At 45.0% G+C, this 23,630-nt stretch overlaps 1 protein-coding gene across 1 annotated transcript; it reads left to right on the top strand.

The window, feature by feature from the left end:
• The first annotated feature begins 17,153 nt into the window (after window positions 1-17,153).
• Window positions 17,154-21,510, top strand: LOC124701145 (very-long-chain aldehyde decarbonylase GL1-3-like). Its single transcript, XM_047233195.1, has 9 exons — window positions 17,154-17,342; window positions 17,443-17,666; window positions 18,424-18,662; window positions 18,744-18,963; window positions 19,761-19,882; window positions 19,977-20,341; window positions 20,441-20,647; window positions 20,743-20,853; window positions 20,949-21,510. Exons 1-9 carry the CDS (start codon window positions 17,292-17,294, stop codon window positions 21,276-21,278), a joined length of 1,869 nt encoding a protein of 622 aa, XP_047089151.1. The 5' UTR covers window positions 17,154-17,291; the 3' UTR covers window positions 21,279-21,510.
• Window positions 21,511-23,630: the final 2,120 nt, after the last annotated feature.

Genomic DNA, 23,630 nt, shown 5'->3' with positions numbered 1-23,630 from the left:
AACTGTGGACCCCGGTCCATTCTTTTAATACCGAAATACAAATCTGTCGCAATACTTGTTTTTACTATTTTCTCTCGCAAACAATCATCTTCCACACAATACGGTTAATCCTTTGTTACAGCAAGCCGGTGAGATTGACAACCTCACTCGTTTCGTTGGGGCAAAGTACTTTGGTTGTGTTGTGTAGGTTCCACGTTGGCGCCGAATCTCCGGTGTTGCGCCGCACTACATCCCGCCGCCATCAACCTTCAACGTGCTTCTTGGCTCCTCCTCGGTTCGATAAACCTTGGTTTCTTTCTCGAGGGAAAACTTGCTGCTGTGCGCATCATACCTTCCTCTTGGGGTTGCCCAACGAACGTGTGAAATACACGCCATCAAGCATATTTTCTCGGCGCCGTTGTCGGGGAGATCAAGACACGCCGCAAGGGGAGTCTCCACTTCTCAATCTCTTTACTTTGTTTTTGTCTTGCTTTATTTTATTTACTACTTTGTTTGCTGCATTATATCAAAACACAAAAAAATTAGTTGCTAGCTTTACTTTATTTACTGTCTTGTTTGCTATATCAAAAACACAAAAAAAATTAGTTTACTTGCATTTACTTTATCTAGTTTGTCTTATTTACTACTGCTAAAATGCCCAACCCTGAAAATACTAAGTTGTGTGACTTCACTAGCACAAATAATAATGATTTCCTATGCACACGTATTGCTCCACCTGCTACTACAGCAGAATTCTTTAAAATTAAACCTGCTTTACTTAATCTTGTCATGAGAGAGCAATTTTCTGGTGTTAGTTCTGATGATGCTGCTGCCCATCTCAATAATTTTGTTGAACTATGTGAAATGCAAAAATATAAAGATGTAGATGGTGACATTATAAAATTAAAATTGTTCCCTTTCTCATTAAGAGGAAGAGCTAAAGATTGGTTGCTATCTCTCGCCTAAGAATAGTATTGATTCCTGGACTAAATGCAAGGATGCTTTTATTGGTAGATATTATCCCCCTGCTAAAATTATATCTTTGAGGAGTAGCATAATGAATTTTAAACAATTAGATAATGAACATGTTGCTCAAGCTTGGGAAAGAATGAAATCTCCGGTTAAAAATTGCCCAACCCATGGATCGACTACTTGGATGATCATCCAAACCTTCTATGCAGGACTAAATTTTTCTTCGCGGAATTTATTGGATTCAGCTGCTGGAGGTACCTTTATGACCATCACTCTTGGTGAAGCAACAAAGCTCCTTGATAATATGATGGTTAATTACTCTGAATGGCACACGGAAAGAGCTCCACAAGGTAAGAAGGTAAATTCGTTGAAGAATCCTCTTCCTTGAATGATAAAGTTGATGCTATTATGTCTATGCTTGCGAATGATAGGACTAATGTTGATCCTAATAATGTTCCATTAGCTTCATTGGTTGCCCAAGAAGAACATGTTGATGTAAACTTCATTAAAAATAATAATTTCAACAACAATGCTTATCGGAACAATTCTAGTAATAACTATAGGCCATATCCTTATAATAATGGTAACGGTTATGCTAATTCTTATGGGAATTCTTACAACAATAATAGGAATACACCCCCTGGACTTGAAGCCATGCTTAAAGAATTTATTAGTACACAAACTCGCCTTTAACAAATCTGTTGAGGAAAAGCTCAATAAAATTGATATTCTTGTTTCTAGAGTTGATAGTCTTGCCTCTGATGTTGATCTTTTGAAATCGAAAGTTATGCCTAATAGGGATATTGAAAATAAAATTGTTACTACAGCAAATGCCATCCAAGTTAGAATTAATGAGAATATAAGATTAATGGCTGAACTGCGTGCTAGGTGGGATAGAGAAGAAAATGAAAAACTAGCTAAAGAGGAAAATGTAGCTAAAGTTTGGACTATTACCACCACTAGCAATGCTAATGATTCATATGTTGCTGCACCTCCTACTATCAATGGTAAAATAATTGGTGTTGGCAATGCTTCTACTCCTAGTGCAAAGCGCGCAAAATTACCCGAAACTGCTAAAACTGCTGAAACTGCTTGTGATAAAACTGCTGAAATTTTTACCAACCTTGGGGATGATAATCCCATTGCTTTAGATTGTAATGATTTAGATTTTGATGATTACCACATCTCTGAAGTCATAAAGTTCTTGCAAAAACTTTCTAAGAGTCCCAATGCTAGCGCTGTAAACTTGGCTTTCACAAAACATATTACAAATGCTCTCATAAAAGCTAGAGAAGAGAAACTAAAACTTGAAACTTCTATTCCTAGAAAGCTAGAAGATGGTTGGGAGCCCATCATTAAAATGAGAGTCAAAGATTTTGATTGTAATGCTTTATGTGATCTTGGTGCAAGTATTTCGTTATGCCTAAGAAAGTCTATGATATGCTTGACTTGCCACCATTGAAAAATTGTTATTTGGATGTTAATCTCGCTGATAATGCTAAAAAGAAACCTTTGGGGAGAGTTGATAATGTTCATATTATGGTTAACAATAACCTTGTCCCCGTTGATTTTGTTGTCTTGGATATTGAATGCAATGCATCTTGCCCCATTATATTGGGAAGATCTTTTCTTCGAACCGTTGATGCTACTATTGATATGAAGGAAGGTAATATTAAATATCAATTTCCTCTCAAGAAAGGTATGGAACACTTCCCTAGAAAGAGAATGAAGTTACCTTATGATTCTATTATTAGAACAAATTATGATGTTGATGCTTCGTCTCTTGATGTTACTTGAGTCACACTTTTCGCGCCTAGCTGAAAGGCGTTAAAGAAAAGCGCTTATGGGAGACAACCCATGTTTTTACTCCAGTATTTTTGTTTTATATTTGTGTCTTGGAAGTTGTTTACTACTGTATCAACCTCTCCTTATCTTAGTTTTGAGTTTTTGTTGTGCCAAGTAAAGTCTTTGATAGAAAAGTAAGTACTAGATTTGGATTACTGCGCAGTTCCAGATTTCTTTGCTGTCACGAATCTGGGTCTATATCCCTGTAGGTAGCTCAGAAAATTAAGCCAATTTACGAGCATGATCCTCAGATATGTACGCAACTTTCATTCAATTTGAGCATTTTCGTTTGAGCAAGTCCGGTGGCCTAATAAAATCCATTTTTACGGACTGTTCTGTTTTGACAGATTCTGTCTTTTATTTCGCATTGCCTCTTTTGCTATGTTGGATGAATTTCTTTGATCCACTAATGTCCAAGTAGCTTTATGCAATGTCCAGAAGTGTTAAGAATGATTGTGTCACCTCTGAACATGTGAATTTTTATTATGCACTAACCCTCTAATGAGTTGTTTCGAGTTTGGTGTGGAGGAAGTTTTCAAGGATCAAGAGAGGAGTATGATGCAATATGATCAAGGAGAGTGAAAGCTCTAAACTTGGGGATGCCCCGGTGGTTCACCCCTGCATATTCTAAGAAGACTCAAGCGTCTAAGCTTGGGGATGCCCAAGGCATCCCTTCTTCATCGACAACATTATCAGGTTCCTCCCCTGAAACTATATTTTTATTCCGTCACATCTTATGTACTTTGCTTGGAGCGTCGGTTTGTTTTTTTTTTGTTTTGTTTGAATAAAATGGATCCTAGCATTCACTTTATGGGAGAGAGACACGCTCCGCTGTAGCATATGGACAAATATGTCCTTAGGCTCTACTCATAGTATTCATGGCGAAGTTTCATCTTCGTTAAATTGTTATATGGTTGGAATTGGAAAATGCTACATGTAGTAACTCTAAAATGTCTTGGATAATTTGATACTTGGCAATTGTTGTGCTCATGTTTAAGCTCTTGCATCATATGCTTTGCACCTATTAATGAAGAAATACTTAGAGCTTGTTAATTTGGTTTGCATATTTGGTTTCTCTAGAGTCTAGATAACATCTAGTATTGAGTTTTGAACAACAAGGAAGACGGTATGGAGTCTTATAATGTTTACCATATGTCTTTTATGTGAGTTTTGTTGTACCGTTCATCCTTGTGTTTGTTTCAAATAACCTTGCTAGCCTAAACCTTGTATCGAGAGGGAATACTTCTCATGCATCCAAAATACTTGAGCCAACCACTATGCCATTTGTGTCCACCATACCTACCTACTACATGGTATTTATCCGCCATTCCAAAGTAAATTGCTTGAGTGCTACCTTTAAAATTCCATCATTCACCTTTGCAATATATAGCTCATGGGACAAATAGCTTAAAAACTATTGTGGTATTGAATATGTACTTATGCACTTTATCTCTTATTAAGTTGCTTGTTGTGCGATAACCATGTTTCTGGGGACGCCATCAACTATTCTTTGTTGGGTATCATGTGAGTTGCTATGCATGTCCGTCTTGTCTGAAGCAAGAGAGATCTACCACCTTCATGGTTGGAGCATGCATATTGTTAGAGAAGAACTTTGGGCCGCTAACTAAAGCCATGATTCATGGTGGAAGTTTCAGTTTGGACATATATCCTCAATCTCATATGAGAATAATAATTGTTGCCACATGCTTATGCATTAAAGAGGAGTCCATTATCTGTTGTCCATGTTGTCCCGGTATGGATGTCTAAGTTGAGAATAATCAAAAGCGAGAAATCCAAAATGCGAGCTTTCTCCTTAGACCTTTGTACAGGCGGCATGGAGGTACCCCATTGTGACACTTGGTTAAAACATGTGCATTGCAAAGATCCGGTAGTCCAAGCTAATTAGGACAAGGTGCGGGCACTATTAGTATACTATGCATGAGACTTGCAACTTGTAAGATATAATGTACATAACTCATATGCTTTATTACTACCGTTGACAAAATTGTTTCATGTTTTCAAAATAAAAGCTCTAGCACAAATATAGCAATCGATGCTTTCCTCTTTGAAGGGCCATTCTTTTTACTTTTATGTTGAGTCAGTTCACCTATCTCTCTCCACCTCAAGAAGCAAACACTTGTGTGAACTGTGCATTGATTCCTACATACTTGCATATTGTACTTGTTATATTACTCTATGTTGACTATTATCCATGAGATATACATGTTACAAGTTGAAAGCAACCGCTGAAACTTAATCTTCCTTTGTGTTGCTTCAATACCTTTACTTTGATTTATTGCTTTATGAGTTAACTCTTATGCAAGACTTATTAATACTTGTCTTGAAGTACTATTCATGAAAAGTCTTTGCTTTATGATTCACTTGTTTACTCATGTCATTACCATTGTTTTGATCGCTGCATTCACTACATATGTTTACAAATAGTATGATCAAGGTTATGATGGCATATCACTTCAGAAATTATCTTTGTTATCGTTTTACCCGCTCGGGACGAGCGGAACTAAGCTTGGGGATGCTTGATACGTCTCCGACGTATCGATAATTTCTTATGTTCTATGCCATATTATTGATGATACCTACATGTTTTATGCACACTTTATGTCATATTCGTGCATTTTCCGGAACTAACCTATTAACAAGATGCCGAAGTGCCGGCTTCTGTTTTCTGCTGTTTTTGGTTTCAGAAATCCTAGTAACGAAATATTCTCGGAATTGGATGAAACAAAGACCCAGGGGCCTATTTTTCCATGGAGCTTCCAGAAGACCGAAGAACATACGAAGTGGGGCCACGAGGTGGCGACACCACATGGCGGCGCGGCCAAGGAGGGGCCCGCGCCGCCCTATGGTGTGGGCCCCTCGTCAGGCCCCCGACTCTGCCCTTCCGCCTACTTAAAGCCTCCGTCGCGAAACCCCTGATGCGAAAAACCACGATACGGAAAACCTTACTGAGACGCCGCCGCCGCCGATCCCATCTCGGGGGATTCTCGGAGATCTCCTCCGGCACCCCGCCGGAGAGGGGATTCATCTCCCGGAGGACTCTACACCGCCATGGTCGCCTCCGGAGTGATGAGTGAGTAGTTCACCCCTGGACTATGGGTCCATAGCAGTAGCTAGATGGTTGTCTTCTCCTCATTGTGCTTCATTGTTGGATCTTGTGAGCTGCCTAACATGATCAAGATCATCTATCCGTAATACTCTATGTTGTGTTTGTCGGGATCCGATGGATAGAGAATACCATGTCATGTTAATTATCAAGTTATTACATATGTGTTGTTTATGATCTTGCATGCTCTCCGTTACTAGTAGAGGCTCGGCCAAGTTTTTGCTTTTAACTCCAAGAGGGAGTATTTATGCTCGATAGTGGGTTCATGCCTCGCATTGACACCTGGGACGATGACGTAAAGTTCTAAGGTTGTGTTGTGCTCGTTGCCACTAGGGATAAAACATTGGCGCTATGTCCGAGGATGTAGTTGTTGATTACATTACGCACCATACTTAATGCAATTGTCCGTTGCTTTGCAACTTAATACTGGAAGGGGTTCGGATGATAACCTGAAGGTGGACTTTTTAGGCATAGATGCAGTTGGATGGCGGTCTATGTACTTTGTCGTAATGCCCAATTAAATCTCACTATACTTATTGATACGTCTCCGACGTATCGATAATTTCTTATGTTCTATGCCATATTATTGATGATACCTACATGTTTTATGCACACTTTATGTCATATTCGTGCATTTTCTGGAACTAACCTATTAACAAGATGCCGAAGTGCCGGTTCTCGTTTTCTGCTGTTTTTGGTTTCAGAAATCCTAGTAACGAAATATTCTCGGAATTGGACGAAACGAAGACCCAGGGGCCTATTTTTCCACGGAGCTTCTAGAAGACCGGAGAACATACGAAGTGGGGCCACGAGGTGGCGACACCACAAGGCGGCGCGGCCCAGGGGGGGCCCGCGCCACCCTATGGTGTGGCCCCCGACTCTGCCCTTCCGCCTACTTAAAGCCTCCGTCGCGAAACCCCTGATGCGAAAAACCACGATACGGAAAACCTTACTGAAACGCCGCCGCCGCCGATCCCATCTCGGGGGATTCCGGAGATCTCCTCCGGCACCCCGCCGGAGAGGGGATTCATCTCCCGGAGGACTCTACACCGCCATGGTCGCCTCCGGAGTGATGAGTGAGTAGTTCACCCCTGGACTATGGGTCCATAGCGAGTAGCTAGATGGTTGTCTTCTCCTCATTGTGCTTCATTGTTGGATCTTGTGAGCTGCCTAACATGATCAAGATCATCTATCCGTAATACTCTATGTTGTGTTTGTCGGGATCCGATGGATAGAGAATACCATGTCATGTTAATTATCAAGTTATTTCATATGTGTTGTTTATGATCTTGCATGCTCTCCGTTTCTAGTAGAGGCTCTGGCCAAGTTTTTACTTTTAACTCCAAGAGGGAGTATTTATGCTCGATAGTGGGTTCATGCTCGCATTGACACCGGGACAAGTGATGAGAAAGTTCTAAGGTTGTGTTGTGTCTGTTGCCACTAGGGATAAAACATTGGCGCTATGTCCGAGGATGTAGTTGTTGATTACATTACGCACCATACTTAATGCAATTGTCTGTTGCTTTGCAACTTAATACTGGAAGGGGTTCGGATGATAACCTCAAGGTGGACTTTTTAGGCATAGATGCAGTTGGATGGCGGTCTATGTACTTTGTCGTAATGCCCAATTAAATCTCACTATACTTATCATGTCATGTATGTGCATTGTTATGCCCTCTCTATTTGTCAATTGCCCGACTGTAATTTGTTCACCCAACATGCTTTTATCTTATGGGAGAGACACCTCTAGTGAACTGTGGACCCCGGTCCATTCTTTAATACTGAAATACAAATCTGTCTGCAATACTTGTTTTTACTTGTTTTCTCTGCAAACAATCATCTTCCACACAATACGGTTAATCCTTTGTTACAGCAAGCCGGTGAGATTGACAACCTCACTGTTTCGTTGGGGCAAAGTACTTTGGTTGTGTTGTGCAGGTTCCACGTTGGCGCCGGAATCTCCGGTGTTGCGCCGCACTACATCCCGCCGCCATCAACCTTCAACGTGCTTCTTGACTCCTACTGGTTCGATTAAACCTTGGTTTCTAACTGAGGGAAACTTGCCGCTGTGCGCATCACACCTTCCTCTTGGGGTTCCCAACGGACGTGTCAACTACACGCATCAAGCAAATTTCTCGGCGCCGTTGCCGGGGAGATCAAGACACGCCGCAAGGGGAGTCTCCACTTCTCAATCTCTTTACTTTGTTTTTGTCTTGCTTTATTTTATTTACTACTTTGTTTGCTGCATTATATCAAAACACAAAAAAATTAGTTGCTAGCTTTACTTTATTTACTGTCTTGTTTGCTATATCAAAAACACACAAAAATTAGTTACTTGCATTTACTTTATCTAGTTTGCTTTATTTACTACTGCTAAAATGGCCAACCCTGAGAATACTAAGTTGTGTGACTTCACAAGCACAAATAATAATGATTTCCTATGCACACCTATTGCTCCACCTGCTACTACAGCAGAATTCTTTGAAATTAAACCTGCTTTACTTAATCTTGTCATGAGAGAGGAATTTTCTGGTGTTAGTTCTGATGATGCTGCTGCCCATCTCAATAATTTTGTTGAACTATGTGAAATGAAAAAATATAAAGATGTAGATGGTGACATTATAAAATTAAAATTGTTCCCTTTCTCATTAAGAGGAAGAGCTAAAGATTGGTTGCTATCTCTGCCTAAGAATAGTATTGATTCATGGACTAAATGCAAGGATGCTTTTATTGGTAGATATTATCCCCCTGCTAAAATTATATCTTTGAGGAGTAGCATAATGAATTTTAAACAATTGGATAATGAACATGTTGCTCAAGCTTGGGAAAGAATGAAATCTCTCGGTTAAAAATTGCCCAACCCATGGAGTCGACTACTTGGATGATCATCCAAACCTTCTATGCGGGACTAAATTTTTCTTCGCGGAATTTATTGGATTCAGCTGCTGGAGGTACCTTTATGTCCATCACTCTTGGTGAAGCAACAAAGCTTCTTGATAATATGATGGTTAATTACTCCGAATGGCACACGGAAAGAGCTCCACAAGGTAAGAAGGTAAATTCTGTTGAAGAATCCTCTTCCTTGAATGATAAGGTTGATGCTATTATGTCTATGCTTGCGAATGATAGGAATAATGTTGATCCTAAGAATGTTCCATTAGCTTCATTGGTTGCCCAAGAAGAACATGTTGATGTAAACTTCATTAAAAATAATAATTTCAACAACAATGCTTATCGGAACAATTCTAGTAATAACTATAGGCCATATCCTTATAATAATGGTAACGGTTATGCTAATTCTTATGGGAATTCTTACAACAATAATAGGAATACACCCCCTGGACTTGAAGCCATGCTTAAAGAATTTATTAGTACACAAACCGCTTTTAACAAATACGTTGAGGAAAAGCTCAATAAAATTGATATTCTTGTTTCTAGAGTTGATAGTCTTGCCTCCGATGTTGATCTTTTGAAATCGAAAGTTATGCCTAATAGGGATATTGAAAATAAAATTGTTACTACAGCAAATGCCATCCAAGTTAGAATTAATGAGAATATAAGATTAATGGCTGAAGCTGCGTGCTAGGTGGGATAGAGAAGAAAATGAAAAACTAGCTAAAAAGGAAAATGTAGCTAAAGTTTGGACTATTACCACCACTAGCAATGCTAATGATTCACATGTTGCTGCACCTCCTACTATCAATGGTAAAATAATTGATGTTGGCAATGCTTCTACTCCTAGTGCAAAGCGCGCAAAATTACCTGAAACTGCTAAAACTGCTGAAACTGCTTGTGATAAAACTGCTGAAATTTTTTCCAACCTTGGGGATGATAATCCCATTGCTTTAGATTGTAATGATTTAGATTTTGATGATTGCCACATGTCTGAAGTTATAAAGTTCTTGCAAAAACTTGCTAAGAGTCCCAATGCTAGTGCTATAAATTTGGCTTTCACAAAACATATTACAAATGCTCTTATAAAAGCTAGAGAAGAGAAACTAAAACTTGAAACTTCTATTCCTAGAAAGCTAGAGGATGGTTGGGAGCCCATCATTAAAATGAGAGTCAAAATTTTTGATTGTAATGCCTTATGTGATCTTGGTGCAAGTATTTCTGTTATGCCTAAGAAAGTCTATGATATGCTTGACTTGCCACCATTGAAAAATTGTTATTTGGATGTTAATCTCGCTGATAATGCTAAAAAGAAACCTTTGGGGAGAGTTGATAATGTTCATATTATGGTTAACAATAACCTTGTCCCCGTTGATTTTGTTGTCTTGGATATTGAATGCAATGCATCTTGCCCCATTATATTGGGTAGACCTTTTCTTCGAACCGTTGGTGCCACTATTGATATGAAGGAAGGTAATATTAAATATCAATTTCCTCTCAAGAAAGGTATGGAAAACTTCCCTAGAAAGAGAGTGAAGTTACCTTATGATTCTATTATTAGAACAAATTATGATGTTGATGCTTCATCTCTCGATGTTACTTGAGTTACACTTTCTGCGCCTAACTGAAAGGCGTTAAAGAAAAGCGCTTATGGGAGACAACCCATGTTTTACTCCAGTATTTTTGTTTTATATTTGTGTCTTGGAAGTTGTTTACTACTGTAGCAACCTCTCCTTATCTTAGTTTTATGTTTTGTTGTGCCAAGTAAAGTCTTTGATAGAAAAGTAAGTACTAGATTTGGATTACTTGCGCAGTTCCAGATTTCTTTGCTGTCACGAATCTGGGTCTATCTCCCTGTAGGTAGCTCAGAAAATTAAGCCAATTTACGAGCATGATCCTCGGATATGTACGCAACTTTCATTCAATTTGAGCATTTTCGTTTGAGCAAGTCTGGTGGCCTAATAAAATCCATCTTTACGGACTGTTCTGTTTTGACAGATTCTGTCTTTTATTTCGCATTGCCTCTTTTGCTATGTTGGATGAATTTCTTTGATCCACTAATGTCCAGTAGCTTTATGCAATGTCCAGAAGTGTTAAGAATGATTGTGTCACCTCTGAACATGTGAATTTTTATTATGCACTAACCCTCTAATGAGTTGTTTCGAGTTTGGTGTGGAGGAAGTTTTCAAGGATCAAGAGAGGAGTATGATGCAATATGATCAAGGAGAGTGAAAGCTCTAAGCTTGGGGATGCCCCGGTGGTTCACCCCTGCATATTATAAGAAGACTCAAGCGTCTAAGCTTGGGGATGCCCAAGGCATCCCCTTCTTCATCGACAACATTATCGGGTTCCTCCCCGAAACTATATTTTTATTCCGTCACATCTTATGCACTTTGCTTGGAGCGTCGGTTTGTTTTTGTTTTTTGTTTTGTTTGAATAAAATGGATCCTAGCATTCACTTTATGGGAGAGAGACACGCTCCGCTGTAGCATATGGACAAATATGTCCTTAGGCTCTACTCATAGTATTCATGGCGAAGTTTCATCTTCGTTAAATTGTTATATGGTTGGAATTTGAAAATGCTACATGTAGTAACTCTAAAATGTCTTGGATAATTTGATACTTGGCAATTGTTGTGCTCATGTTTAAGCTCTTGCATCATATACTTTGCACCCATTAATGAAGAAATACTTAGAGCTTGCTAATTTGGTTTGCATATTTGGTTTCTCTAGAGTCTAGATAACATCTAGTATTGAGTTTTGAACAACAAGGAAGACGGTATGGAGTCTTATAATGTTTACCATATGTCTTTTATGTGAGTTTTGCTGTACCGTTCATCCTTGTGTTTGTTTCAAATAACCTTGCTAGCCTAAACCTTGTATCGAGAGGGAATACTTCTCATGCATCCAAAATACTTGAGCCAACCACTATGCCATTTGTGTCCACCATACCTACCTACTACATGGTATTTCTCCGCCATTCCAAAGTAAATTGCTTGAGTGCTACCTTTAAAATTCCATCATTCACCTTTGCAATATATAGCTCATGGGACAAATAGCTTAAAAACTATTGTGGTATTGAATATGTACTTATGCACTTTATCTCTTATTAAGTTGCTTGTTGTGCGATAACCATGCTTACGGGGACGCCATCAACTATTCTTTGTTGGATATCATGTGAGTTGCTATGCATGTCCGTCTTGTCCGAAGCAAGAGAGATCTACCACCTTCATGGTTGGAGCATGCATATTGTTAGAGAAGAACTTTGGGCCGCTAACTAAAGCCATGATTCATGGTGGAAGTTTCAGTTTGGACATATATCCTCAATCTCATATGAGAATAATAATTGTTGCCACATGCTTATGCATTAAAGAGGAGTCCATTATCTGTTGTCCATGTTGTCCCGGTATGGATGTCTAAGTTGAGAATAATCAAAAGCGAGAAATCCAAAATGCGAGCTTTCTCCTTAGACCTTTGTACAGGCGGCATGGAGGTACCCCATTGTGACACTTGGTCAAAACATGTGCATTGCAAAGATCCGGTAGTCCAAGTTAATTAGGACAAGGTGCGGGCACTATTAGTATACTATGCATGAGACTTGCAACTTGTAAGATATAATGTACATAACTCATATGCTTTATTACTACCGTTGACAAAATTGTTTCATGTTTTCAAAATAAAAGCTCTAGCACAAATATAGCAATCGATGCTTTCCTCTTTGAAGGACCATTCTCTTTTACTTTTATGTTGAGTCAGTTCACCTATCTCTCTCCACCTCAAGAAGCAAATACTTGTGTGAACTGTGCATTGATTCTTACATACTTGCATATTGTACTTGTTATATTACTCTATGTTGACAATTATCCATGAGATATACATGTTATAAGTTGAAAGCAACCGCTGAAACTTAATCTTCCTTTGTGTTGCTTCAATACCTTTACTTTGATTTATTGCTTTATGAGTTAACTCTTATGCAAGGCTTATTGATGCTTGTCTTGAAGTACTATTCATGAAAAGTCTTTGCTATATGATTCACTTGTTTACTCATGTCATTACCATTGTTTTGATCGCTGCATCCACTACATATGTTTACAAATAGTATGATCAAGGTTATGATGGCATATCACTTCAGAAATTATCTTTGTTATCGTTTTACACTGCTCGGGACGAGCGAGAACTAAGCTTGGGGATGCTTGATACGTCTCCGACGTATCGATAATTTCTTATGTTCTATGCCATATTATTGATGATACCTACATGTTTTATGCACACTTTATGTCATATTCGTGCATTTTCCGGAACTAACCTATTAACAAGATGCCGAAGTGCCGGTTCCTGTTTTTTGCTGTTTTTGGTTTCAGAAATCCTAGTAACGAAATATTCTCGGAATTGGACGAAACGAAGACCCAGGGGCCTATTTTTCCACGGAGCTTCTAGAAGACCGGAGAACATACGAAGTGGGGCCACGAGGTGGCGACATCACAAGGCGGCGCGGCCCAGGGGGGGCCCGCGCCGCCCTATGGTGTGGCCCCCTCGTCTGGCTCCCGACTCTGCCCTTCCGCCTACTTAAAGCCTCCGTCGCGAAACCCCTGATGCGAAAAATCACGATACGGAAAACCTTACTGAAACGCCGCCGCCGCCGATCCCATCTCGGGGGATTCTGGAGATCTCCTCCGGCACCCTGCCGGAGAGGGGATTCATCTCCCGGAGGACTCTACACCGCCATGGTCGCCTCCGGAGTGATGAGTGAGTAGTTCACCCCTGGACTATGGGTCCATAGCAGTAGCTAGATGGTTGTCTTCTCCTCATTGTGCTTCATTGTTGGATCTTGTGAGCTGCCTAACATGATCAAGATCATCTATCCGTAATACTCTATGTTGTGTTTGTCGGGATCCGATGGATAGAGAATACCATGTCATGTTAATTATCAAGTTATTTCATATGTGTTGTTTATGATCTTGCATGCTCTCCGTTTCTAGTAGAGGCTCGGCCAAGTTTTTACTTTTAACTCCAAGAGGGAGTATTTATGCTCGATAGTGGGTTCATGCCCGCATTGACACCTGGGACGAGTGACGAAAGTTCTAAGGTTGTGTTGTGCTGTTGCCACTAGGGATAAAACATTGGCGCTATGTCCGAGGATGTAGTTGTTGATTACATTACGCACCATACTTAATGCAATTGTCTGTTGCTTTGCAACTTAATACTTGGAAGGGGTTCGGATGATAACCTCGAAGGTGGACTTTTTAGGCATAGATGCGGTTGGATGGCGGTCTATGTACTTTGTCGTAATGCCCAATTAAATCTCACTATACTTATCATGTCATGTATGTGCATTGTTATGCCCTCTCTATTTGTCAATTGCCCGATTGTAATTTGTTCACCCAACATGCTTTTATCTTATGGGAGAGACACCTCTAGTGAGCTGTGGACCCCGGTCCATTCTTTAATACTTGAAATACAAATCTGCTTGCAATACTTGTTTTTACTTGTTTTCTCTGCAAACAATCATCTTCCACACAATACGGTTAATCCTTTGTTACAGCAAGCCGGTGAGATTGACAACCTCACTTTGTTTCGTTGGGGCAAAGTACTTTGGTTGTGTTGTGCGAGGTTCCACGTTGGCGCCGGAATCTCCGGTGTTGCGCCGCACTACATCCCGCCGCCATCAACCTTCAACGTGCTTCTTGACTCCTACTGGTTCGATTAAACCTTGGTTTCTAACTGAGGGAAACTTGCCGCTGTGCGCATCACACCTTCCTCTTGGGGTTCCCAACGGACGTGTCAACTACACGCATCACTTATCATGTCATGTATGTGCATTGTTATGCCCTCTCTATTTGTCAATTGCCCGACTGTAATTTGTTCACCCAACATGCTTTTATCTTATGGGAGAGACACCTCTAGTGAACTGTGGACCCCGGTCCATTCTTTTAATACTGAAATACAAATCTGTTGCAATACTTGTTTTTACTATTTTCTCTGCAAACAATCATCTTCCACACAATACGGTTAATCCTTTGTTACAGCAAGCCGGTGAGATTGACAACCTCACTCTGTTTCGTTGGGGCAAAGTACTTTGGTTGTGTTGTGCAGGTTCCACGTTGGCGCCGGAATCTCCGGTGTTGCGCCGCACTACATCCCGCTGCCATCAACCTTCAACGTGCTTCTTGGCTCCTCCTGGTTCGATAAACCTTGGTTTCTTTCTGAGGGAAAACTTGCTGCTGTGCGCATCATACCTTCCTCTTGGGGTTGCCCAACGAACGTGTGAAATACACGCCATCACATACTGACCTATTCCAGGCTCAAATTTGGGATGAGAATGTTTCCGCGCGGAGACGTTGTGGAAAGCTTGCACATCCGCTCTAGGACTACCTGGCAACCGCCAAATGCCCACTTCGCCTGCACTGGAGGCGACGTTGTGGCCTTCTACGCTGCCCGCTTCACCTTCTTCGTGCCCCTTCAATGTTGGCCATTTCATCTTCTGCACACGCTAGCGCCGGTAGGGGTGCATTGATGGAGGCCGCATACCCATCCTTTTTAAGGCAAGCAGCCGTACCCAACCAAGACCATTGACACTTCCGTCTAGCCTTGCCCCCAGACCACAGTAAGCCACATCAACCTTGCTGATATGGGCAACTCGTGGCCATGGAAGAAAACCAAGCAGTAGCATGAGGCAGGGTACTCGCGATCCGACGTCTACTATCCATCTCCCTCTTCTCGCAACTGACAGTACATCCTAATAAACGTGGCGTGGTTGCTATGGGGCACCAGAACACCAACAGGGTGGAACAACGCTCACAACCCCTTGGGCTGGCTCCTCAACGCATGGAGGGAGCCGGTATTATTGCATTGGTGCCACGGGAGGGGAGGGAGCGACCTGCAGATATTGACAGTGTCGGGCGCTCCTATTGACTGATCTACGCGAAGAAATCGCCTACACCCTCAACTCGCTGGTGTGGGACACCTTCGGGAGGTTGTAATGGACTCGCGATGTCGCGCCACCTTCCTAGGTGACTAGACAAGGGACTACGGCGAGGCGCTTGCTCTGGCGCCCATGAAGGGGGAAGAGGAAAAACTGATGGGCAGCGATGATATTTCAGGCAAAGACCCGCTGGATGACACACTTCACTTCCTCAGTCTCGTTGCTTGAGCAGCTGTAAGCCATGAACAAGGAGGACGAGTTTCCCTACCAGTCAAGCTAGACCACGATGAAGCCCTCAAGTAGGGCATCGCCACATCGGAACTAGAGGCCATGGCCGAGTGGCAAGGCTTTGCCATCTAGCAGCAGAAGTTCGCGCCTGTGGCAGGAGGACCTACCACATCGCCGTAGACTCCACCGCACCAACCTGAACTAACATAGTGACGCTCTCAAGCGCCAACGCCTCTGTCGCTATGGACCTAGCAGTGGCCCGCGTCGTTGACCTGGCCACAGATGGCTCCAACGCCTCCTGCAGCAAGGCCCCCATATGTAGCGACCGCAGGCTCACATGGCTCCTACACCAAGGCTTCTAGCTCAAGTGACTGCAATTCATGCACCACCTATGGTCCCATGGCCATACTCGTAGCCCGTGCCTGATTTTGACAACCTGGCATGTGACGAGGAGGAGTAGGCGGCGCGGCCGCCGCAAAACTTAGGGTTTATCTAGCTATTAAGTATTTTAATTTTTTATGTCGTTTCAATTTTTATTTTCCCTATGCAAATTAAATTTTAATATATCAAATACTATTAGGGTTGTCAGAAAAAAACCCGACATGCAAAAACTAGGCCCAAGCCTGGCCCGGCCAAAAAGCACTAAAGCCCGCTGTGCCGCGGGCTGGGCCGCTTCATTATTTCACGTTTTTGAACTACCTGGGCCCAGCCCGGCCCAGCCATAGGGCCAACATTTCTAGGCATAGAACCACCATTTTCGGGCCGGGCTGCTCATGGCCAGCCATAGTTGTAGTGTTGATGGTTGAGTATCGAGTCACAATGTAATTAAGTCCTTTTAGCACCCAAATGTACATCGATGGGAACATTTTCAAAGTACGGGCCTTTTGCCGGAAAGCATGGGCGTCACAGGACCAGTTACGCGTTCTACCGTGGGAAGGTGGCTGTGCACCCTGTGCTCATGGGCATGGCGCGGCTACAGTTGCTTTACTGTGCCATTTTGTTTTTAAAGCTCGAAAGCACCACCACTTCAGCTGGCTGGCTAACCAGTAACCACCAGCGCGCGTGTACACTCTACAAGCGAAGCGGGAAATCGTACGTTGAATTCTTCTCCTCTGCCTGCCTGATAATCAATCCATCTACAGTACCTCATGAATCCCAGCTCGTGTTTTATTATAAGTAGTGCGAGGCTGGGTGGTGTCCAGACTCCACAACACAACACGTCCTTGGGTTAGGAGGAGGTGGAGGAGGCGGGGCGAGGGCGAGACATCATCCCAATACCAAAAAAAGGGTCTCTCCCTCTCTACCCTCCTTCTCCGGCGACTGTCCGGCCATGGGTTCTCCGCTGTCTGCTTGGCCATGGGCAAGCCTAGGCGCATACAAGGCAAGCACTCTCCATCCGCCATTGCTTGTTCACATACATGTTCTTGCTAGCTCGTCGTGGCCGCACCGATTAATCCTTTTGATTTTCTTTCACCTCGCAGTACCTGCTATATGGGCCACTGGTGTGGACGGCGGCGCAGGCGTGGCGGGAGCAGGGCGGCCCGCCGACGGGGTCTTGGTGCTTCCACCTCCTGGTCCTGCTGGCGCTCCGGTCGCTGACCTTCCAGCTGTGGTTCTCCTACGGCAACATGCTCTTCTTCACCCGCCGCCGCCGCGTCGTCCGGGACGGCGTCAACTTCCAGCAGATCGACGCTGAGTGGGACTGGTACGTCAGCCTAGCTACGTAGTAGCTCACTCTTCTTCGCCGGAGTATCTACCTAGCCGGCATGCTCTCACTTCACTGTTCATGTCCATGTTCATGCCGCACGCTGCTGCAAGTTTGCTCAGACCATTAATTGAACAGCTTGTCAGTTCCTCGCTGCAGCTTGTGGATAAGTGTAGTTTCGACATGGACATTCGTCTTCAGAGCTAGGTCTTTCCGGCATGCCTCAGATCGAGCTTGACTGCTTGTTCTCTAATTTTCATTCAGTCTACCATTAGATCGACTAGTGTACGTACGTGCACACAGTATACGACCGGTGTATGTATCGTTCATTTCCGGCTAGGTTTGTGGTCAGCTTTGGGTGACCACTAATCTTTGGGTGTTCTTCGTTCGAGGCTGCTGAGGGCAGGTCCCACGTAGTGTAGCATAGCTCGCAGTGAATGCATCGCAATAACGCCTACTATCTGGATTTGGGTGTTCGTTGGTGGATGGCCAAAGCAGGAGCAGCACCCCGCACGAAGAGCCGCGGCAAGCAACTTGAATGCATCCCGAGCGCGTGATGGCCGCCCAGACCAACACAGAGTGGGCATCGCGTTTCCTCACGGCTCCCTCCCATGCTGACATGCGTGGGGCTTTTTTTTCCTCCAATTATTTTGGAACTAGCTGTTGCCGTTTCGACTACAAAACAGGAATATTTTCGAGCTAGACAAAAAATGAAGGATTGTTTTGGGGGCTAGCTAATGGATTGATTGCGGTGCAGGGATAACCTGGTGATCATGCAAACCCTGCTCGGGGCCATGGCGACCAGCAGCGCGCTGTTCCCGGCAATCACGGACCTCCGGGTCTGGGACCCAAGGGGCTGGGCCGTGGCCCTTCTGGTCCACGTCGCCTTCTCCGAGCCCGCCTTCCGCTGGGCCCACAAGGCCCTGCACCGGGGCCCGCTCTTCAACGAGTACCACTCCAAGCACCACTCGTCGCCGGTCACCCAGCCGCTCACCGGTGCACTCTTTGACTCTACTCTAGTCCAAGCATTCCCTTACAATAATGACGCCAGATTACTCACTTGACTTTGGTTTTCAGCTGCGTACGGCACGCCATTGGAGAACCTGGTCCTGACGCTGGCGATGGGGGCTCCTATCGCCGGGGCCTTCCTGGCCGGGGCGGGCTCCGTGAGCCTCGTCTACGGGCACATCTTCGTCTTCGACTACCTCCGCTGCATGGGTTACAGCAACGTGGAGGTCATCTCGCACAAGACCTTCGAGGCCTTCCCCTTCCTCAGATACCTCATCTACACCCCGACGTGAGTCACTCCTCTTGGCCGATATTAGATTGTGTATGCCCCTAATGTTTAATGTATGCATATGATTTTTTAATCATGCAAATCCCTGTTTCCTACAATACATGTTAGATTTCCTTGCCAGTCAACGATTTTAGATGTCGCTATTGTGATGATATAGAAAATGTAAAGAAACTAGCATCGGCATCACAAGACCCATCACATGATCACACGGTTATATATTTCTAGAAATTGATAGTCGAGTGTCAATATCCTGGAAAACTGTCGACTTGTGTCAGGCAAGCCATGTGTAGTGGATACTGTACGCGAGCGGCGTAAATGGAAGCCCCCGCCCAACCAACCGGAAAGGTGCCGCTCCGCACGGCCCCGGCCGGAACCAGCCAGGCAATGATCGGCAGATCCCGGACGCGCCGGGGCACGGCGCGGTCGCTGTCGCCCTAACGGCCTAACATGCAGAGATTCAGAGATGCACCAGTACATTTGGTGTTCATGATCTGCGTACTTAGCAGGCAGATGGATGTTAATGCAGATACAGAGAATCAGAGATGCACTACATTTGCTGTTCATAGTGCAAAGTACCCCTGCTAGCCTTGTCTTGGGTCTTAATTAGTTGCCACCACCACGCACGTTGGCTATCGTTTATTCAGGAGACAGAGGAGGGTTAATGTGCGTCAAATCCCTTCTGACTTCAGAACACTAACCAATCAAGATGCATCCCATGATCTAGTGAATTCCATCCATGTGTTGGTTAAGACCTATGTCCGCCAATTAATCATCTGTGTCGTGCATGTGTTGTGTAGGTACCTGAGCCTGCACCACCAGGAGAAGGACTGCAACTTCTGCCTATTCATGCCGCTCTTCGACGCCCTCGGCGGCACCGTCCACCCAAAATCCTGGGAGCTCCAGAAGGAGGTCGACCAAGGTACACAGCATGCATGGATCAAGCCACAAAACCGGGCAAGTTTCAGCCACAATAACAAGACTTCAATATAGACTGAACCTGATATATGATACAGGGAAGAACGACCGCGTGCCGGACTTCGTGTTCCTGGCGCACGTGGTGGACGTGGTGTCGTCCATGCACGTGCCGTTCGCGTTCCGGGCATGCAGCTCGCTGCCCTGGGCCACGCACCTCGTCCTGCTCCCGCTCTGGCCCATCGCCTTCTGCATGATGGTGTTCCAGGTGTTCTGCTCCAAGACCTTCACCGTCAGCTTCTACTACCTCCGCGGGCGCTTCCACCAGACGTGGACCATCCCGAGATACAGCTTCCAGTACTTCATCCCGCCGATGAAGGAGGGCATCAACCACCAGATCGAGCTCGCCATCCTCAGGGCCGACAAGATGGGGGTCAAAGTGCTCAGTCTCGCCGCACTTAACAAGGTGAGCAATGTCACGACATCTGAAGCTCTGATGAAAAATGGGTCCTAAAGTTTCAGAGAATTTAAACTGACGTGTACTTGTGGCTGCCTGCACATTCAGAATGAAGCGCTGAACGGTGGCGGCACGCTGTTCGTGAGCAAGCACCCGAACCTGAGGGTCAGGGTGGTGCACGGTAACACCCTCACGGCGGCCGTGATCCTCAACGAGATCCCCAGCAACGTCAAGGAGGTGTTCCTCACCGGGGCGACGTCCAAGCTCGGCAGAGCCATCGCGCTATACCTCTGCAGGAAGAAGATCAGAGTCCTGGTACGCCCTGAATTCTTCAGATCCATGTCTCTTTTCAACAGTGATCAGTGCAACCAATCTGCAGTGAATTCGTCTGATCGATCATGTTCTTTCAGATGCTGACGCTGTCGTCGGAGCGGTTCCTGAAGATACAGAGGGAGGCGCCGGCTGAGTTCCAGCAGTACCTGGTGCAGGTCACCAAGTACCACGCCGCCAAGACCTGCAAGGTAGTAAAATCCCACAAAATGTTCAGAATTTGCCGCGAAACGTTTCGAACGACGGTTCAGAAACCTGACGAACTAGTCTGTGGTTTCATTTTCAGACATGGCTTGTTGGGAAGTGGCTGTCGCCGAGGGAGCAGCGGTGGGCGCCGCCGGGCACGCACTTCCACCAGTTCGTGGTGCCGCCGGTCATCGAGTTCCGCCGCGACTGCACCTACGGCAAGCTCGCCGCCATGCGCCTCCCCAAGGACGTCCAGGGCCTCGGCTCGTGCGAGTACACCATGGAGCGGGGCGTGGTGCACGCGTGCCACGCCGGCGGCGTGGTGCACTGCCTGGAAGGGTGGGAGCACCACGAGGTGGGCGCCATCGACGTGGACAGGATCGACGTCGTGTGGAAGGCGGCGCTCAAGCACGGCCTCTCGCCGCCGTGACTCTGGCCCAAGGCGTAGCCAGCGGCGGCCGGCCGGCCGGCCGGAATAACACATTGGGTTTGTTCGTTCGACTACTGGATCGATCGACGGGCGTGCGTGTGTTGATACTTGATAGTAGCATTGGATGCTCACGTGTTATATGTACCTAGTACGAATACCAAAAAATGGCAGGAGAAGGACTCGTTATTACTCCCTGAAACTAGTAACCGGGAACCGGCTCGTTTCAACCGTACGTATCTGGGCTGTCTTGGCGCCATTGTTCCTTGTTCAACCTGTGTCTTCCACTCTTCCCCGCCATTGTCAGTGCAGGATTTCAAACGAAAATCGGGCATACTAATCTTCGGATGAAAGTACCGTTCTCCTAACGATTTCAAACGCAAATTACACTTTGTGTTTTCTTAGAGCATCTCTAGCAGATACCGCAAATGCCTGAACTGCAAAAGGCGTTTGTGGTATGCTGCATCACGTGTTTCGGATTGAAAAACTCTACGGCAGAATAGAAACACTAAACAAGAACTACAAATTGGTAAATCAAACACTTGCGTCCTATTTCTAAATGTTTGTTATATTTCATAACATAATTTGCATGCGGATTTTGCAAAAGGGGACCCTAAACTAGTTCCTCAACCGAGGCCATGAAAGATCGCTTCTCGCTTCGCTGAAGAAGTGGACCGCTTGTCTTCTTTTCCCTTTTCCCGTTTCAAGCTGTTACAGCTATACTCTCAATTCCTCCAATATAGGTCTAGGGTTCAGGATTCATCAGATACAGCAGGAAGGGGGAGGGGAATTGGAGCCTGGGATGGGAGAGAGATACAGACGGAGATACAGGAGAGCCGTCTAGGCTTGGTTCTCTTCTTCGATGCCCAGAACGCTCCTCGCTTCGTCCTCAAGTAGTCCATTCTTCTGGGCTGTAGCGTGGGTTGTCCTTGCGGGTTCTCTTGGGCCGTGGAGACGGCCCACTTGACACGTCGTGGGTTGGTAGGCCCATGACATTCCCCCCTCCTTCAGGAGCGGCTTGACCCCAAGCCGGAGCTCGAGGAAACCTGGCCTTCAGCTCGGCGACATTCTCCCAAGTGGCGAGTGACACTGGCAGTCCTGACCATTGAATCAGGACCTGGTCCTTGGTCTTGTGACGACGCTGCACTTGACGGCGTTGTAGAACTTGCTCCGGTATGTGTCGGGGAGGGTGTTCATCGTCGATCACCGGCAACTCATCATGCACTTCTTCTGGTGGAATACCTTTTCTCAACAGCGAAACATGGAAGACTGGATGTAGCTTCGACTTGTCCGGCAACTTGAGGCGGTAGGAACGATCCCCAACCTTTTGCTCCACCTGGAATGGCCCAAAGTAGCGGAAGGCAAGCTTGGCGTTGGCTCGCATGGCCAACGTCGTCTGAATGTACGGCTGGAGACGTAGATACACCCAATCGCCCACCTGAAACACACGATCTGAACGTTTGTTGTCAGCAAATTGCTTCATACGGTTGTTAGCACGGTGTAAATGCTTGAGCACTGTTGTTGCCAATTGGCGCTCCTGAAGCCATAGCTGCAGATCCGTGACCGGCACCGACTCTGCCGTGATCTCCAGATATCTCGGAGCGTGGCCATACAGAGCTTGGAATGGACTGGTCTTGATCGCAGTGTGGTAGGCCGTATTATACCAGAATTCTGCTAGCGGAAGCCACTTGCTCCATGTTGCGGGGCAGGTGCTGATAAAGCAACGTAAGTAAGTCTCGAGGCATTGGTTGACCCGCTCCGTCTGCCCATCCGTTTGCGGATGATAAGCCGTGCTCATTCTCATCTCTGTCTTGCTCAGCCTGAACAAGGACTGCCAAAATTTGCTGGTAAAAACCTTGTCCCGGTCCGAGATGAGTGCCGCAGGCATGCTGCGCAAGCGAAAGACTTGATCGAAGTAGAGCTGAGCAACTTGAGCCGTTGTATAAGGGTGAGAGAGAGGCAAGAAGTGTGCATATTTGGTTAACTTGTCCACCACGACCAGAATGGTTGTAAAACCCGACGATCTGGGCAACCCTTCAACAAAATCGAGCGACACCACCTGCCATGCAGAGTCAGACACTGCTAAGGGCTGAAGTAGGCCGGGGTACTTCACTCGCTCTGTTTTAGCTTGCTTGCAGATGCTGCATTGATCAATGAACCGCTGCACCGCCGACTTCATATGTGGCCAGGCAAACAACTGCCTTATCCGCTATAAAGTAGCCTGGATCCCTGAGTGACCGCCAATGGCGCTTGCATGCAGTGTTTGGAGGATTTGCTGCTGCATGGCAAGGTTGCTGCCCACCCATACACGCCCTTTGAAGCGCAGCAGGTGTCCATCCCAAGACATGTGCTTCA

The sequence above is a fragment of the Lolium rigidum genome, chromosome 1 (assembly GCF_022539505.1).
Source record: "Lolium rigidum isolate FL_2022 chromosome 1, APGP_CSIRO_Lrig_0.1, whole genome shotgun sequence".
In the NCBI taxonomy this organism is placed as follows: Eukaryota; Viridiplantae; Streptophyta; class Magnoliopsida; order Poales; family Poaceae; genus Lolium; species Lolium rigidum.
This window is presented reverse-complemented; position numbering and strand designations above follow the sequence as displayed.

What these genes read in the sequence shown, in the direction of transcription:
- LOC124701145 (XM_047233195.1), top strand. Translation starts at nt 17,292, where the DNA reads ATGGGTTCTCCGCTGTCTGCTTGGCCATGGGCAAGCCTAGGCGCATAC. An exon ending in ATCGACGCTGAGTGGGACTG is followed by an intron (nt 17,667 to 18,423) that starts GTACGTCAGCCT and finishes ATTGCGGTGCAG; the next exon opens with GGATAACCTGGTGATCATGC. An exon ending in CCAGAAGGAGGTCGACCAAG is followed by an intron (nt 19,883 to 19,976) that starts GTACACAGCATG and finishes TATATGATACAG; the next exon opens with GGAAGAACGACCGCGTGCCG.